Source organism: Pongo abelii, chromosome 20 (genome assembly GCF_028885655.2).
Source record: "Pongo abelii isolate AG06213 chromosome 20, NHGRI_mPonAbe1-v2.0_pri, whole genome shotgun sequence".
Taxonomy (NCBI): domain Eukaryota; kingdom Metazoa; phylum Chordata; class Mammalia; order Primates; family Hominidae; genus Pongo; species Pongo abelii.
Genome location: NC_072005.2, coordinates 44,501,517 through 44,518,249, shown reverse-complemented (window position 1 = coordinate 44,518,249; position 16,733 = coordinate 44,501,517). Strand labels below are relative to the sequence as shown.

The 16,733-nt window shown below is 51.3% G+C and overlaps 1 protein-coding gene and 1 non-coding gene across 6 annotated transcripts in view; both read left to right on the top strand.

The window, feature by feature from the left end:
* SIRT2 (sirtuin 2) overlaps positions 1-16,733 on the top strand; it is a 27,836-nt gene extending 11,103 nt beyond the window's left edge. For 3 of the 5 annotated variants that reach the window (XM_024236293.3, XM_024236294.3, XM_054538368.2), the window contains 8 exons: positions 11,507-11,636; positions 13,789-13,848; positions 14,124-14,179; positions 14,384-14,460; positions 14,545-14,596; positions 15,585-15,655; positions 15,788-15,854; positions 15,978-16,733. In XM_024236293.3, coding sequence (XP_024092061.2) covers positions 11,507-11,636; positions 13,789-13,848; positions 14,124-14,179; positions 14,384-14,460; positions 14,545-14,596; positions 15,585-15,655; positions 15,788-15,854; positions 15,978-16,133 — 669 coding nt within the window. In that variant the 3' untranslated portion in view covers positions 16,134-16,733. 5 annotated transcript variants of the gene reach the window in all.
* LOC112130263 (U6 spliceosomal RNA) lies at positions 6,696-6,803 on the top strand. Its single transcript, XR_002912534.2, has one exon. It is a non-coding gene; the product is annotated as a U6 spliceosomal RNA (small nuclear RNA).

Sequence of the window (16,733 nt, the reverse complement as noted above, 5' to 3'; positions counted from 1 at the left end):
CTCTCCCTGGGGCATTCAAGCAAGGATGGCTCACATTGTTGGCTTCTGGTTTGGAGACTCTCACACCCCTAACAGTAAAAAAATCTTGATGGGCTGGGCACAGTGGCTCACACCTGTAATCCCAGCACTTTGGGAGGCCAAAGCGAGAGATCGCTTGAGCCCAGGCGTTCGGGACCAGCCTGGGCAACATAGGGAGACCTTGTCTCTACAAGAAATACAAAAATTAGCTGGGCAGGGTGGCGTGTGCCTGCAGCCCCAGCTACTCAGGAGGCTAAGGTAGGGGGATTGCTTGAGTTCAGGAAGTCAAGACTGCAGTGAGCTGTGATGGTGCCACTGTACGCTAGCCTGGGAGATCTGGTTTCAAAGAAACAGAAAACAAATCAAAACAACAACAAAATGTTGCTGCCTCTACCTGTTTTATGAATATGTATAGAAATGACATGATGCACTACAACAGTATTCATTCAAGCTCTAGATCACACCTCAGAACCCCGAATTATAAAACAGGTGGCTGGACATGGTAGCTCACGCCTGTAATCCCAGCACTTTGGGACGCCGAGGTGGGCAGATCACGAGGTCAGGAGTTCAAGACCAGCCTGTCCAACATCATGAAATCTCGTCTCCACTAAAAATACAAAAATTAGCCAGGTGTGGTGGTGCCTGTAACCCCAGCTACTCGGGAGGCTGAGGCAGGAGAATCGCTTGAACCTGGGAGGCGGAGGTTGTAGTGAGTCAGGATTGTGCCACTGCACTCCAGCCTGGGTGACAGAGCAAGACTCTATCGCAATTAAAAAAAACAAAAAAACAAAACAGAGTGGTAGCCTTGAAAATAAATAAGTGTTCTAGTGTTTTCTCCCTGTACCTGGCAGTTTGGCACCTGCAGCCCCGAAAGCTACCGCCAGGGGGAGGAACAACTGGCTTTAGGTTCAGATTTCTCAGGTGGGTGAGGTATTCCCACCTGGGGCTGGTAGGAGGCAGAGGGCAGCGGAGCCCTCCTTCTTCCAAGAGGAGGAGTCCTATGATCCCCGCACTTTGGGAGTCCAAAGTGGGAGATCACTTGAGCCCATAAGTTCAAGACCAGCCTGGGCAACATAGGGAGACTCCGGGCTCAGAATAAACCTTCTGCCCAGAGTCACCATTATTCCAAGACGTGGTTCAGATATGATAACAGCTTGCTTGAAGCCAAGTGCTTTCTGTGGTTGATGTCATGACACTCACCCCAAGACCCTGCTGGCCCTTGTTTGTCAGCTTCTGTCAAAGTAAATGTTCACTGAGTTGATTCCCTACTGCAGGGAGGGAGATGATGGACAAGATGGAGACACCATATACTGAGCATATAAGATGGTCATGGGTCCCTGGAACACAGTTAAGCCAGAAGGGGAGTCAGAAACGGTGTATGTGTTCGGGAATGGGGGTGCTGTTGTAAACCCCATCTCTATGAAAAATACAAAAATTAGCCAGGCGTGGTGGCACATGCCTGTAGTCCTAGTTAATCGGGAGGCTGAGGCATGAGAGTTGCTTGAACCTGGGAGGTGGAGGTTGCAGTGAGCCGAGATTGCCCCACTGCACTCCATCCTGGGTGACAGAGAGAGACTCCATCTCAAAAAAGGAAAAAAAATGACACATCGCATACAAACTATTATATAAAGGCCAGGCGCGGTGGCTCACGTCTGTAATCCCAGCACTTTGGGAGGCCGAAGTCAACGTCAGGAGTTCAAGACCAGTCTGGACAACATGGCGAAACCCTGTCTCTACTAAAAATACAAAAATTAGCTGGGTGTGGTGGCAGGTGCCTGTAATCCCAGCTACTCAGGAGGCTGAGGTACAAAGTTTGCTTGAACCTGGGAGGCAGAGGCTGCAGTGAGCTGAGATCGCACCACTGTACTCCAGTACTCCATCCTGGGTGACAGAGCAAGACTCCATCTCAAACAAAACAAAACAAAACAAAAACCAATATATAAAAGTGGAAAAAAATGTTCCCCTCTCATATTTCATGAAACCATTTTTTTTTTTTTTAAGACAAAGTTTCGCTCTTGTAGCCCAGGCTGGAATGCAATGGCACAATCTCGGCTCACTGCAACCTCCACTTCCCGGGTTCAAGCAATTCTCCTGCCTCAGCCTCCCAAGTAGCTGGGATTACAGGCGCCTGCCACCATGCCCGGCTAATTTTTTGTATTTTTAGTAGAGATGGGCTTTCACCATGTTGGCCAGGATGGTCTCAATCTCTTGACCTCGTGATCCGCCCGCTTCAGCCTCCCAAAGTGCTAGGATTACAGGCATGAGCCACCGCACCCACCCTCATGAAACCATTTTATTCAAACATGTCACCCTGTTCTTCAACCTCAGCCACTTTTGTCACTGATCCAGTTTTCGGGAACACGCTATCTTTGCTCCTTTTTGAATTGTGAGAATGCAGCACTTCTGAAGCTATATATGACGCTGTTTTCTCTCAAGACACAAGTATCCATTCAAACATTTAAACAGATGTCTTGGTCAGGGGAGGCCTTTCTGAGAAGGTGACATTTAAGCAAAGACCTGTAGGAAGAGAGGGAGAGTGCCTCGGGGTTATCTGGGGGAAGAGTGTGTTCCGGGAAAGGGATGGTCAGTGCACAGGTGCTGAGATGAGCCTGTATTCCGCTAGTTATGAGCCTGTATTTGGCTAGTTAATAGAGTCCCAGCCGGGCATGATGGCTCACGCCTGTAATCCCAGCACTTTGGGAGGCCAAGGTGGGCAGATCACCTGAGGTCAGGAGTTCGAGATCAGCCTGACCAACATGGCGAAACCCCATCTCTACTAAAAATACAAAATTAGGTGGGCATGGTGGTGCATGCCTGTAATCTCAGCTACTCAAGAAGCTGAAGCAGGAGAATCGCTTGAACCCGGGAGGCGGAGGTTGCAGTGAGCCGAGATTGCACCATTGCAGTCCGGCCTGGGCAACAAGAGCGAAACTCCATCTCAAAAAAAAAAAAAAAAAAAAGAGAGTCCCAAGAAGCGGGATGTGAATGAGCGATGAAGAGATTGCAGGAGAGAGTGGAGGAGGCAAGGTCAGGGAGGTGACAAAGATGGATCCTACAGGGCCTTGCGGGCCACAGGGAGTGACTTGGCCTTTACCCTGAGTGAGATAGAGCCATGGGCGGGTTCTGAGCACCGGAGGAATGTGACCTGACTCAGGCGTTCCCAGGTTCCTCTGGTAGTGTCGGGGACAGACTATTGGGCAGTGAGGAGGGAGATACAGAGACCAGACAGGAGGCGGCCATGATGGTCCAAGCAGAAGAGGGTGGAGGCTGGACCAGGGCAGGGGCCACCACCCAACTATTTTTTTTTTTTTTTTTTTTTGAGACAGAGTCTCGCTCTGTCACCCAGGCTGGAGTGCAGTGGTGCCATCTTGGCTCACTGCAGCCTCCACCTCCAGGGCTCAAGTGATCCTGCCATCTCAGCCTCCAAAGTAGCTGGGATTACAGGCTCCTGCCACCACACCCAGCTAATTTTTGTATTTTTAGTAGAGACGGGGTTTCACCATGTTGGCCAGGCTGGTCTTGAACTCCTGGCTTCAAGTGATCCACCCACCTTGGCCACCCAAAGTGCTGGGATTACAGTAGTGAGTCACCGCGCCCGGCCTATGACTATTTTGAAGATGGAGAACAGGTCTTGCTGATAGAGGGTCTGTGGCTGTGAGAGAAAGAGCCCAGGACCACCTGACGGCTTGTAGTCCGAGCACAGGCTTATTTCTGAGATGGCGGGAAGGGGGCGGGGAACGGTGCCAGGATCAGATGAGGAGTTGGTTGGAGGCTTGTGGAGATTGAGACATCCAACAGACCGGGGAGACAGCTGGACATGGGAGTCTGGACAGACGAACAAAAAGGTTGTGACTTGGTGCAGAGTCACCATCCGCTTGGTGAGTGGAAAGATCCCAGCTGGAGAAGCAGCATCTAGATGATGATTAAACTCACCAGACAGGATGAGAAACTGAGGCCTGGGATGAAGTACCCTGTCAGGATGCTCACGATGGTCACTGCCCAAGTCTGTCAGAAGCAAAACCCCGTGCCCACAAACCCGCTCTAATGGTTCATCAACAGTGAGTCACCGTCACACGAAAGCCAGCATAAGCATGTTCCAGGATCAACGTGAAATACGCAGGCATCTCTCTGCTACTTGCGATATTTAATGTATAGATTTACATTTACATATTGAAAATTACAAAGTGGCTCACGGCTGTAATCCCAGTGCTTTGGGAGGCCGAGGCATGCAGACCACTTGAGCTCAGGAGTTTGAGACCAGCCTGGGCAACATGGTGCAATTCCGTCTCTACCAAAAATACAAACATTAGCTGGGAGAGGATGGCATACACCCTTAGTTCCAGCTACTTGGGAGGCTGAGCTGGGAGGATCTTTTGAGCCCAGGAGGTCGAGGCTGCAGTGAGCTGTGATCACGCCACTGCATTCCAGCCTGGATGACATAGATCCTGTCTTTAAAAAAAACTGGGCTGGGTACAGTGGCTCACACCTATAATCTCAGCACTTTGGGAGGCCGAGGTGGGCAGATCACTTGAGGTCAGGAGTTCCAGACCAGCTTGGCCAATGTGGCAGAACCCCATGTCTACTAAAAATACAAAAATTAGCCAGGCATGGTGGCTTGCGCCTGCAGTCCCAGCTACTCGGAAGGCTGAGGCAGGAGAATCGCTTGAACCCAAGAGGTGGAGGTTGCAGTGAGCCGGGATTGCGCCACTGCACTCTAGCCTGGGCAACAGAGAGAGACCCTGACTCAAAAGAAAAAAAAAAGGTGTATTACATGTAGTATATTATATAAAGGTGGAAAAAAATGTTCCACTCTCATGTCTCATGAAACCAACGTTTATTCAAACATGTCACCATGTTCTTCAATCTCAGCCACTTTTTGTCATTGATCCAGTTTTCGGGAACACACTATCTTTGCTCCTTTTTGAATTGTGAGGATGCAGCACTTTTGAAGCTATGTATGATGCTATTTTTCTCTCAAGACCCAAGTATTCATGCAGATATGTGTCTTGGTCAGGGGAGGCCTTTCTAAGAAGGTGACATTTAAGCAAAGACCTGTAGGAAGAAAGGGAGAGTGCCTTGGGGTTATTTGGGGTAAGAATGTGTTCCGGGAAAGGGATGGCCAGTGTACAGGTGCTGAGGCAAGCCTGTATTCCACTAGTTACGAGCCGTATTTGGTCAGTTCGGAGAATCCTGAGAAGCAGAATGTGAATGAGTGATGAGGATGGCTCCTACAGGGCCTTGCGGGCCGCAGGGAGGGACTTGGCCTTTACCCTGAGTGAGATGGGGCCATGGGCAGGTTCTGAGCACGAGAGGGACGTGACCTGACTCAGGCGTTCCCAGACTCCTCTGGCGGTCTTGGGGACAGACTGTGGGGGCAGTGAGGAGGGAGCTACAGAGACCAGACAGGAGGCCGCCGCGATGGTCCAAGCAGGAGAGGGTGGAGGCTGGACAAGGGCAGGAGTCATCACAGCGGGGAGAAGTGGGCAGGTTATGATCTGTTTTGAAGATGGAGCAACAGGACTTCCTGATAGAGGGGCTGTGGCTGTGAGAGAAAGAGCCCAGGACCACCTGAGAGCTCGCAGCCTGGTGCCGGCTGCTTTGTTCTGAGATGACGGGAGGGGGCAGGGAATGGTGCTGGGGATACATGAGGGATTGGCTTGTGGAAGCTGAAAGGCCTGATTGACCAGCCAGCCAGCCGGACTCGGGAGTCTGGACAGAGGATGAAACTGGGGCACAAAAAGGTTGTGCATTCGTGCAGGGTCACCATCTGCTTGGTGAGCAGAAAGATCCAGCTCTGTTCTTGTGTTAGTTTGTTGCTAATTTGTTAGATGATGATTAAACTCACCAGACAGGATGACAAACTGAGGCCTGGGATGAAGTACTCTGTCAGGATGCTCACCGTGGTCACTGCCCAAGTCCATCAGAAGCAAAAACCCATGCCCTTAACCGTGATGGTGCATCAATGGAGAGCCATTGCCACACCAAAACCAACATAAGTATGTTCCAGGGTCAACGTGAAATACCCAGGCATCTCTCCACTACTTGCAATATTTAATGTATAGATTTAACTACACATACATATTGAAAATGGCATATTGCTGGCTGGGCAAGGTGGCTCACGTCTGTAATCCCAGCACTTTGGGAAGCTGGGGCACACAGATCTTTTGAGCTCAGGAGTTTGAGACCATCCTGGGCAACATGATGAAATCCTATCTTTACCAAAAATACAAAAGTTAGCTGGGCATGGTGGTATATGCCTGTAGTTCCAGCTACTTGGGAGGCTGAGGTAGGAGGATTGCTTGAGTCTGGGAGTTCAAGGCTGCAGTGAACTGTTATCACACCACTGCATTCCAGCCTGCGTGACAGAGAGTGATACTGTTTAAAAAAAAAAAATGGGCCAGGTGTGAGGTGGGAAGATTGCTTGAGCCCAGGAGTTCAAGACCAGCCTGGGCAACATGGCGAGACCCTGTCTCTACAAAAAATAAAAAAGTAAGCCAGATATGGTAGCAAACATCTGTAGTTCCAGCTGCTAGGGAGGCTGAGGCAGGAGGTTGGCTTGTGCCCAGGAGTTCAACGCTGCCATGAACCATAATCAGGCCACTGCACTCTAGCCTGGACAACAGAGCAAAACTCTATTTCTAAAAAAATACAAAATATTAAAATAAAATAAAGAAATAGTGCTTGCTTCGGCAGCACATATACTAAAAACTGGAATGATACAGAGAAGATTAGCATGGCCCCTGCGCAAGGATAACACGCAAATTCGTGAAGCGTTCCATATTTTTTGGCCAGGTGCGGTAGCTCACGCCTGTAATCCCAACACTTTGGGAGGCCGAGGCAGGCAAATCACAAGGTCAGGAGTTTTTGAGACCAGCCTGGCCAACGTGGTGAAACCCCGTCTCTACCAAAAATACAAAAAATTAGCCGGGCGTAGTGGCGGGCGTCTGTAATCCCAGCTACTCGGGAGGCTGGGGCAGGAGAATCGCTTGAACCCGGGAGGCAGAGGTTGCAGAAAGCCAAGATCATGCCAGTGCCCTCTAGCCAGGGCAACAGAGTGAGACCCTGTCTCAAAAGAAAAAAAAAAAAGGTTTATTGTATGCAATATGTTATATAAAGGTAGAAAAAAATGTTGCACTCTCGTGTCTCATGAAAGCGCTTTATTCAAACATGTCACCCTGTTCTTCAATCTCAGCCGCTTTTTGCTACTGACCCAGTTTTGGGGAACACAGTCTTTGCTCCTTTTTGAATTGTGAGGATGCAGCACTTTTTGAAGCTATGTATGATGCTATTTTCTTTTAAGATACAAGTATCCATTCAAACATTTGGATAGTTGTCTTGTTCACTCGAGTTGCTGTAATGTCCCCAGCAAAAAGGCTTATAGTTCTTTTAAATTATATACGTGATATTTAGGCCGGGCACAGTGGCTCACGCCTGTGGTCCCAGCACTTTAAGGCCAAGGCAGGTGGATCACTTGAGGTCAGGAATTCGAGACCAACCTGGCCAACATGGTGAAACTCTTGTCTCTACAAAAAAATACAAATATTAGCTGGGCATGGTGGTATGCGCCTGTGGTCCCAGCTACTTGGGAGGCAGAGACATGAGAATTGCTTGAACCCAGGAGGCAGAGGTTGCTGTGAACCGAGCTCATGCCATTGCACTCCAGCCTGGGTGACAGAGTGAGACCCTGTCTCACAAAATAAATAAATAAATAAATTATATTCATGATATTTATACTATACAAGAGGTTCTGTATTTGGCTTTTTTTTTTTTTTTTTTAACTTAACCTCTTATCTGGAAGACCTTTCCATCTCCACACCCACATTGCAGCTTCATGCTTTTTTTTTTTTTTTTTTTTTGAGACAGAGTCTTGCTCTGTCGCCTAGGCTGGCGTGCAATGCCACAATCTCCGCTCAGTGCAACCTCTGCCTCCCAGGTTCAAGCGATTCTCCTGCCTCAGCCTCTCAAGTAGTTACAGGTGCCCGACACCACACCTGGCTAATTTTAGTATTTTTAGTAGAGACAGGGTTTCACCACATTGGCCAGGCTGGTCTCGAACTCCTGACCTCAGGTGATCCGTGCACCTCAGCCTCCCAAAGTACTGGGATTACAGGCGTAAGCCACCGCGCCTGGCCCACTTCATGCTTTTTAAAAGCTTAGTCTGATTCTATTGTAGGCACTTCACTTTTGTTTTCAGGTTTAAATGTAAATGTCACAGCTGGGTAGGGTACCCCAGCCCACCTCACCACCACTTTACTCTTCTCAGCTTAAGGATAGTTCAGTGAGGCCGGGTGCAGTGGCTCACGCCTATAATCCCAGCACTTTGGAAGGCTGAGGTGGGCGGATCACGAAGTCAGGAGTTCAAGACCAGCCTGGCCAACATGTTGAAACCCTGTCTCTACTAAAAATACAAAAATTAGCCGGGTGTGGTGGTGCGTGCCTATAATCCCAGCTACTCAAGAGTCTGAGGCAGGAGAATCACTTGAACCTGGGAGGCAGAGGTTCCAGTGAGCCAAGATTGTGCCATTGCACTCCAGCCTGGGCAACAGAGCGAGACTCCATCTCAAAAAAAAAAAAAAAAAAATAGCCAGGCATGGTAGTGCACAACTGTAGTCCCAGCTACTTGGGAGCCTGAGAGAGGAGGATTGCTTAAGCCCAGGATTTCAAGGCTACAGTGAGCTATGATCAAGCTACTGTAGTCCAGCCTGGACCAGTAGAGCAAAATCCTGTCAAAAGAAAAAAGAAAAAAAAAAACATGTTGTCAAAGAATAACACAGAACGCAGAGGTATTTCGGTGGTTCTTTTCCACGCTGTTCAGTTATTTGCTTACTGTTCAGTTATCTGCAAATTGCTCACTCACATGTGAGGGAGTCAGTGGGTAGACTGAGTCAAGTACCAAAGGCAAAACCAAGATTTAGAATAGCGGGCAAGGGAGGAAAGTTACAGGGCGTGTGGGAACAGTGACAGTGACTCTTGTCTGTAGGCTTTGGAGATAAGGTGGTTGCTGGTAGGGAGCCCAGAAGGCAGTTAGAACATTCATTCTGCCCTTGAAGGGAAACAAACCCTTCCTGTTGTTCGTGGAGTCTCTGTTAAACGCTGTCAGTTTGGCCCTGGGCCACACGTGACGAGCCATCTCTCAGCGTAACCTCTGCCGGTGTCCTCTGTCAGCACCTGCTTTAGCAGCATTCCTCACAGGCAAACAACAGCTGCTCCAAAGCGGGTGGGTGTTTTAAGAAAAATGAGGGCACACAAATATCTGTGCAGAAAAGAACATTCCCACCTGTTTAATATGGAAAGTATCACTGTCTTAAAAGAAAACAGGGGCCGGGCGCGGTGGCTCACACCTGTAATCCCAGCACTTTGGGAGGCTGAGGTGGGTGGATCACGAGGTCAGGAGATCGAGACCATCCTGGCCAACATGGTGAAACCCCATCTCTACTAAAAATACAAAAATTAGCTAGGCATAGTGGCGCGCGCCTGTGTTCCCAGCTACCTGGAAGGCTGAGGCAGGAGAATCATTTGAACCCGGGAGGTGGAGCTTGCAGTGAGCCAAGATCGCGCCACTGCACTCCAGCCTGGCAACAGAGCAAGACTCCGTCTCAAAAAAAAAAAAAAAAAAAAAATAGCCAGGCATGGTGGCGGGTGCCTGTAATCTCAGCTACTTCAGAGGTGGAGGCAGGGAGAATTGCTTGAACCCAGGAGGCAGCGGTTGCAGTGAGCCGAGATCGCGCCATTGTACTCCAGCCTGGGCAACAAGAGTGAAACTCCATCTGGAAAAAAAAAAAAAAGAAAAGAAAACAGTGGCCAGGCATGGTGTCTCACGCCTGTAATCCCAACGCTTTGGGAGGCTGAAGTGGGAGGATCACTTGAGCCCAGGAGTTCAAGACCAGCCCGGGCAAATAGGGAGACTACCCCACCCCCCATCTCTACAAAAATAATTAAAAAGATAAAAAATTAGCCGGGCATGGTGGCATTTGCCTGTAGTCCCAGCTACTCAGTGGGCTGAGGTGGGAGGATGGCTTGAGCCCAGGAGGTGAAGGCTACAGTGAGCTGTGATCAGACCACTACACTCCAGCCTGAGTGACAGAGCAAGACCCTGCCTCCAAAAAAAGAAAAGAATACAGGTGAATATGCCATCTATGAAACAGGCCATAGTAAGAAAGGACCCTGGCTACTAAAGGGGAAGATAGTGATTAAAGCCAAGGAAGGGCCAGGCATGATGACTCACACTGTAATCCCAGCACATTGGGAGGCTAAGGCAGGAGGCTCGCTTGAGCCCAGGAGCTCTAGACCAGCCTGGGCAACACAGTGAGACCCCATCTCTACAGAAAATTTTAAAAATCAGCCAGATATGGAGGCTGAGGTGGGAGGATTGCTTGAGCCAGGAGTTGGAGGCTGCAGTGAGCTATGATTGTACCACTGCACTATAGCCTGGGCGACAGAGTGAGACCTTGTCTCAAATACATAAAAAAACATGGCTAGGCGCCGTGGCTCATGTCTATAATCCCAGCACTTTGGGAGGCCAAGGCAAGCAAATCACGAGGTCCGGAGTTCGAGACCAGCCTAGCCAACATGGTGAAACCCCATCTCTACTAAAAATACAAAAATTAGCCGGTCGTGGTGGCACGTGCCTGTAATCCCAGCTACTTGGGAGGCTGAGGCAGGAAAATCTCTTGAACCTGGGAGTCGGAGGTTGCAGTGAGCCGAGATTGTGCCACTGCACTCCAGCCTGGGTGACAGAGCAAGACTCCATCTCAAAAAAAAAAAAAAAAAAAAACACCTAGTAAGCCCTCCTGATTCACTTATGTTAATGCTTGCCCGGAGCTGCCACATGCAGCTGTGTAGGCTGCGCACTGCACAAGGATGCCACATCTGAGGGGGCTCCATTAATAACAGAGACATTGTAAATGTATGTTAATGTCAGTAATTAATGACAGGTGGAAATAAAGCATCTGGCTCTAATAAAACAACTTTTTTTTTTTCAGAAAGTTTTTCTGAAACTTTTTTTTTTCAGGCCATGGAAGCAAATGGCCTGAATTTGCAGAATAAAAGCCACACAGGCTGTGGAGTGGCTGTGGGCCTGGCCTCATAGATATTTAGGTTTGGGCCCTTTTTTTTTTTTTTTTTTTTTTGCATTTTTTTATTTTTTGTAGAGACAGGGTCTTGCTATGTTGCTCAGGCAGGTCTTCAAGTCCTGGCCTCAAGTGATCCTCCCACCTCAGCCTCCCAAAGTGCTGGGATTATAGGTGTGAGCCGCCACGCCCAGCCTGGCCCCTGCCTTTAAGCAGCCTTGACTGTCACCCTTTAAGTGGCACCATTGGGATGAACAGAAGAGTCTTCAGATAAACCCTGCCACTTGCTTCTCCTCCCTCCCTTCTCCGCCTGTCCCAACCACCTCACTGCTTCTCGTGGCCTCAACTCCCTACTGTGTCTTCTGGCCTACAAGGGGCGGCTCACTCCTCACCCCTCTTCCCTCCATCTCTCCCTCTAGAACATAGATACCCTGGAGCGAATAGCAGGGCTGGAACAGGAGGACTTGGTGGAGGCCCATGGCACCTTCTACACATCGCACTGCATCAGCGTCAGCTGCCGGCACGAATACCCGCTAAGCTGGATGAAAGGTGAGGTTGGAGGGCATCCTGAGGGCAGGCCTCCTCTCAGCACCAGGACCAGTGTCTCCATGCAGTGGGCACCCATTCTGTCCTGCTCAAGTCTTTGGTGTTTTTTTTGTTTTGTATGTTTGTTTGTTTGTTTTTGAGACAGAGTCTCACTCTGTCGCCCACGCAAGGAGTTCAGTGGGGTGATCATGGCTCACTGCAGCCCACCTGCCTGACTGATTTCCTGTCTTTGGCTGTTTTTAATAGACAATAGTAGGCCAGGAACGGTGGCTCACACCTGTAATCCCAGCACTTTGGGAGGCCAAGGCAGGCGGATCACCTGAGGTCAGGAGTTCAAGACCAGCTTGGCTAACATGGTGAAACCCCGTTTCTACTAGAAATACAAAAAAAAAAATTAGCCTGGTGTGGTGGCATGCGCCTGTAATCCCAGCTACTCGGGAGGCTGAGGCAGGAGAATCGCTTGAACCTGGGAGGCAGAGGTTGCAGTGAGCCGAGTTCGCACCATTGCACTCCAGCTTGGGCAACAAGAGCAAAACTCTGTCTCAAAAAAAAAACAAAAAAAAAAAACAAGAAGTCACTTATTCCACTCATGGAAAGCCATTTCTGACATTCTTTATGCTGATTTAACAAAGCCTCTGGTGTCCCTGTGAGATAAGGACAGCTGCAGCATTTGCAGAAGGGCCTCTGGAGTGTGGCCGTTCTGATAAAATGCCAGCTGAGTGCCCCTGGGCTGAGGATTCCTGAATAGGCCAACTGCAAGCAGCTGGGGGCAGTGTACAATTCACATTACCCCCCATTATGTGTCATTGACGGCAGCATCACAGGCAGCATCCACGGTGTCATGCTGTCCATGCAGAAATATTGTAAAGAAAATTACCGACTACTGACATTGAAACAATGCTCTTTAAATGTGTGCTGAATGAATGAATGGACAGTTGAGCAAATGACTTAGAATTCAGTGGGTTGCAAGTGACAGAAATGCTTTCTTTTTGGTTTTTCTTTTTTTTTTTTTTGAGATGGAGTCTTGCTCTGTCACTCAGGCTGGAGTGTAGTGGCGCAATCTCGGCTCACTGCAACCTCCGCCTCCAGGGTTCAAGCAATTCTCCCTGCCTCGGCCTCCCGACTAGCTGGGATTACAGGCACGTGCTACAACCCCTGGATAATTTTTATATTTTTAGTAGAGACGGGGTTTCACCATGTTGGCCAGGCTGGTCTCAAACTCCTGACCTCAGATGATCCACCCGCCTCAGCCTCCCAAAGTGCTGGGATTACAGGTGTGAGCCACCACACCTGGCCAGAAATGCTTTCAAGCTTCCTAAATGAATAAGCGATAAGGCCAGGCACAGTGGCTCATGCCTGTAAACCCAACACTTTCGGAGGTCGAGGTGGGTGGATCACTTGAGCCCAGGAGTTTGAGAACAGCCTGGGCAACATAAGGAGATCCATCTCTACAAAAAATAAAATGTAGCCAGGTGTGATGGTGCATGCCTGTGAGCCCAGCTACTCAGGAGGCTAAGGCAGGAGGATCACTTGAGCCTGGGAGGTCGGTGGTGCAGTAAGCCATGATCACACCACTGCACTCAACTATGATTGCATCACCACACTCCAGCCTGGGGAACAGAGCGAGACCCTGTCTCAAAAAAACAAACAAACCAATAAGGCCGAGTGCAGTGGCTCGCACCTGTAATCGCAGCACTTTGAGAGGCCAAGGTGGGCAGATTTGCTTGAGCCCAGGAGTTTGAGACCAGCCTGGGCAACATGGCAAAACCCTGTCTCTACAAAAAATACAAAATTTAGCCAGGCGTGCTGGCATGCACCTGTAATCCCAGCTACTCAGGAGGCTGAGGCAGGAGGATCACTTGAAGCTGGGAGGTTGAGGCTACAGTAAGCCATGATCGTGCCACTGCACTCCAGCCTGGGCAACAGAGTGAGACCTTATCTCAAAAAAACAAAACAAGACAAACAAAACAAAATGCAACAACAAGAAGAGAGGTCTTTTCTGAGCAGAGTGGACACCTCAGGAGACACCCATCACACTCCAAGTGACGGAGGTGTGTTCATGTTAACAGTGGAAGAGGGGTGGGGGTGCTGCACCTCCAGACTCCGGCCCAGATCCTCTTACCGCCTTCTCTTTCTTCCCCTTCCCCACACCCAGAGAAGATCTTCTCTGAGGTGACGCCCAAGTGTGAGGACTGTCAGAGCCTTGTGAAGCCTGGTGAGCCTCGGGCCAGGGACCTGCCCAGGTGGATTTGGGTGGGGGTCCCCTCCTCCCCCGACCCCTTCCCAAAGGCCACACCCCCACACATCTGGCCACCTCTGTCTCTCTGAACAGTGCCCCAGATCCACCCTGGGGAGAATGGGGTGTGTGCGCCTGGCCGGTCCCCACTGCTCCCAACTCCCACCACAGCCTCCGGGTCTGCCATTGCTCCCACCTGTCCTCTCTGCCTCCCCATGTCACTGTCTCTGTCCGTCCATCTGTCTCCACCTCAGATATCGTCTTTTTTGGCGAGAGCCTCCCAGCGCGTTTCTTCTCCTGTATGCAGTCAGTAAGTGGCCCCCTGCCCTCCCTGCTTCCCCAACTGCCGCCTCCACCTGTGCTGGGCCCCATGGGGGCAGCCTGGGCCCTGCCTCAGGAAAAGGTCACCTCCCCAGCTGTGGAGGGCGGCAGGGAGGTTTGCTGCTGGGGGGCTGGGGAGGGAGTGGTGGTGCAGCCTGGGCAGAGGCTCCCAAGCTCACACCCCTCCCCGCAGGACTTCCTGAAGGTGGACCTCCTCCTGATCATGGGCACCTCCTTGCAGGTGCAGCCCTTTGCCTCCCTCATCAGCAAGTAGGTTGGGGGCTGTGGCTGGGAGGATAGCTGGGCACCCAGGGCCAGGACAGACCCTGACCCCTTAGCTCCCCCTCCCCACAGGGCACCCCTCTCCACCCCTCGCCTGCTCATCAACAAGGAGAAAGCTGGCCAGGTAAGAGCCCTTCTTCACACCCCCCTCCTCACAGGCTCCCCCTTCCCTCTCACCCTTTTCCTCAGAGGGAACCCCCACTGCAGAACCCCAGCACTTTGCATTCCTCAGCTCAGAACCTGGGGCTCTAGAATCCAGAGGGGTCAGGTTCCAGGCCTCTGGGACATTCACTGCCCTTTTGAGCAAGTGATAGAATTCCAACTCAAACCAGCTGAAGCCAGATAGGAAGGCCAGGCTTCCAGGGACTGAGGAGGTGGGAGGGGGTGTGGGGGTCAGGAGAGACAGTGCGGGGGACGGGGGGTGGGTCCACACTCCGGGTCTCTCAGGTCTCTTTTTCCCGGGCAGCCTCACTCTAGGGCAGGTGCTCCCTCCTGGGTGTTCCCCTCAGGGGAAGTAGGCAGGGTCACCAGGCAAGCAGCGCACACTGTGGGCAGACACTGTCCCAAGCCTTAGCCTGCGTGAACTCACTGATGCCACAACCCCATCACGGTTTCGTGATGACCCCTATTCTACAGATAAGGAAACTAAGACACAGAGAGGACAAGTCACTTGACCAAAGTCACAGAGCTGGCTGGGCGCAATCGCTCACACCTATAATTCCAGCAATTTGAGAGGCCAAGGCGGGTGGATCACCTGAGGTCAGGAGTTCGAGACCAACCTGGCCAACATGGTGAAACCCTGTCTCTACTAATAATACAAAATTAGCCAGGCATGGTGGCGGGCACCTGTAATCCAAGCTACTCGGGAGGCTGAGGTGGGAGAATCGCTTGAACCCAGGAGGTGGAGGCTGCAGTGAGCCGAGATCGCATCATTGCACTCCAGCCTGGGCAACAAGAGCGAAACTTTGTCTCAAAAAAAACCAAAAAACAAAAAAAAAACCAAAGTCACAGAGCTAGGATACAAACCCAGGCCACCTGGCTCCAGGGTCTGTGCTCTTAGCTCTCCCTTCCCTGCCCCTGCCCCTGCCCCTGCCCCACCCCCTCCCTGACAGTCGGACCCTTTCCTGGGGATGATTATGGGCCTCGGAGGAGGCATGGACTTTGACTCCAAGAAGGCCTACAGGTGAGGCCCCGCCTGGGGTTGGGGGCAGCCTGGAAGGGACAGGGTGAGGTGGGAGGGAGGGCACGAGGGCAGATGAGAGGAGCAGGCAGGGGCGAGCCCGCCTGGGAACTCTGATCTCCTGCTGCGCCGCAGGGACGTGGCCTGGCTGGGTGACTGCGACCAGGGCTGCCTGGCCCTTGCTGAGCTCCTCGGATGGAAGGTGAGGAGCTGGGCAACCCGAGCCTGTCCTGAGCCCCGTCCCTGGAACCTCTCCCCACCCTGTGGGTCCTCTGACCCCATGATGCACAGTGACCTTTGACTTCTGTGACCTTTGCTCCTGCAGAAGGAGCTGGAGGACCTTGTCCGGAGGGAGCACGCCAGCATAGATGCCCAGTCGGGGGCGGGGGCCCCCAACCCCAGCACTTCAGCTTCCCCCAAGAAGTCCCCGCCACCTGCCAAGGACGAGGCCAGGACAACAGAGAGGGAGAAACCCCAGTGACAGCTGTATCTCCCAGGCGGGATGCCGAGCTCCTCAGGGACAGCTGAGCCTCAACCAGGCCTGGCCCCCTCTTAACCAGCAGTTCTTGTCTGGGGAGCTCAGAACATCCCCCAGTCTCTTACCACTCCCTCCCCAAAACTGGGGTTCCAGCAACCCTGCCCCCCCAACCCCAGCAAATCTCTAACACCTCCTAGAGGCCAAGGCTTAAACAGGCATCTCTACCAGCCCCACTATTTCTAACCACTCCTGGGTTAAGGAGTAACCTCCCTCATCTCTAACTGCCCCCACGGGGCCAGGGCTACCCCAGAACTTTTAACTCTTCCAGGACAGGGAGCTTCGGGCCCCTACTGTCTCCTGCCCCCAGGGGCCTGTGGCTAAGTAAACCATACCTAACCTACCCCAGTGTGGGTGTGGGCCTCTGAAAATAACCCACACCCAGCATAGGGGGAGTCTGAGCTGGGAGGGCTCCTGAGTCTCTGCCTTCAGCTCCCAAAATGGGTGGTGGGCCCCCTTCACGTGGGACCCGCTTTCGCTTCCTGTGCTGGATGGGCAGAAGACATTGCTTATTGGAGACAAATTAAAAACAAAAACAACTAACAA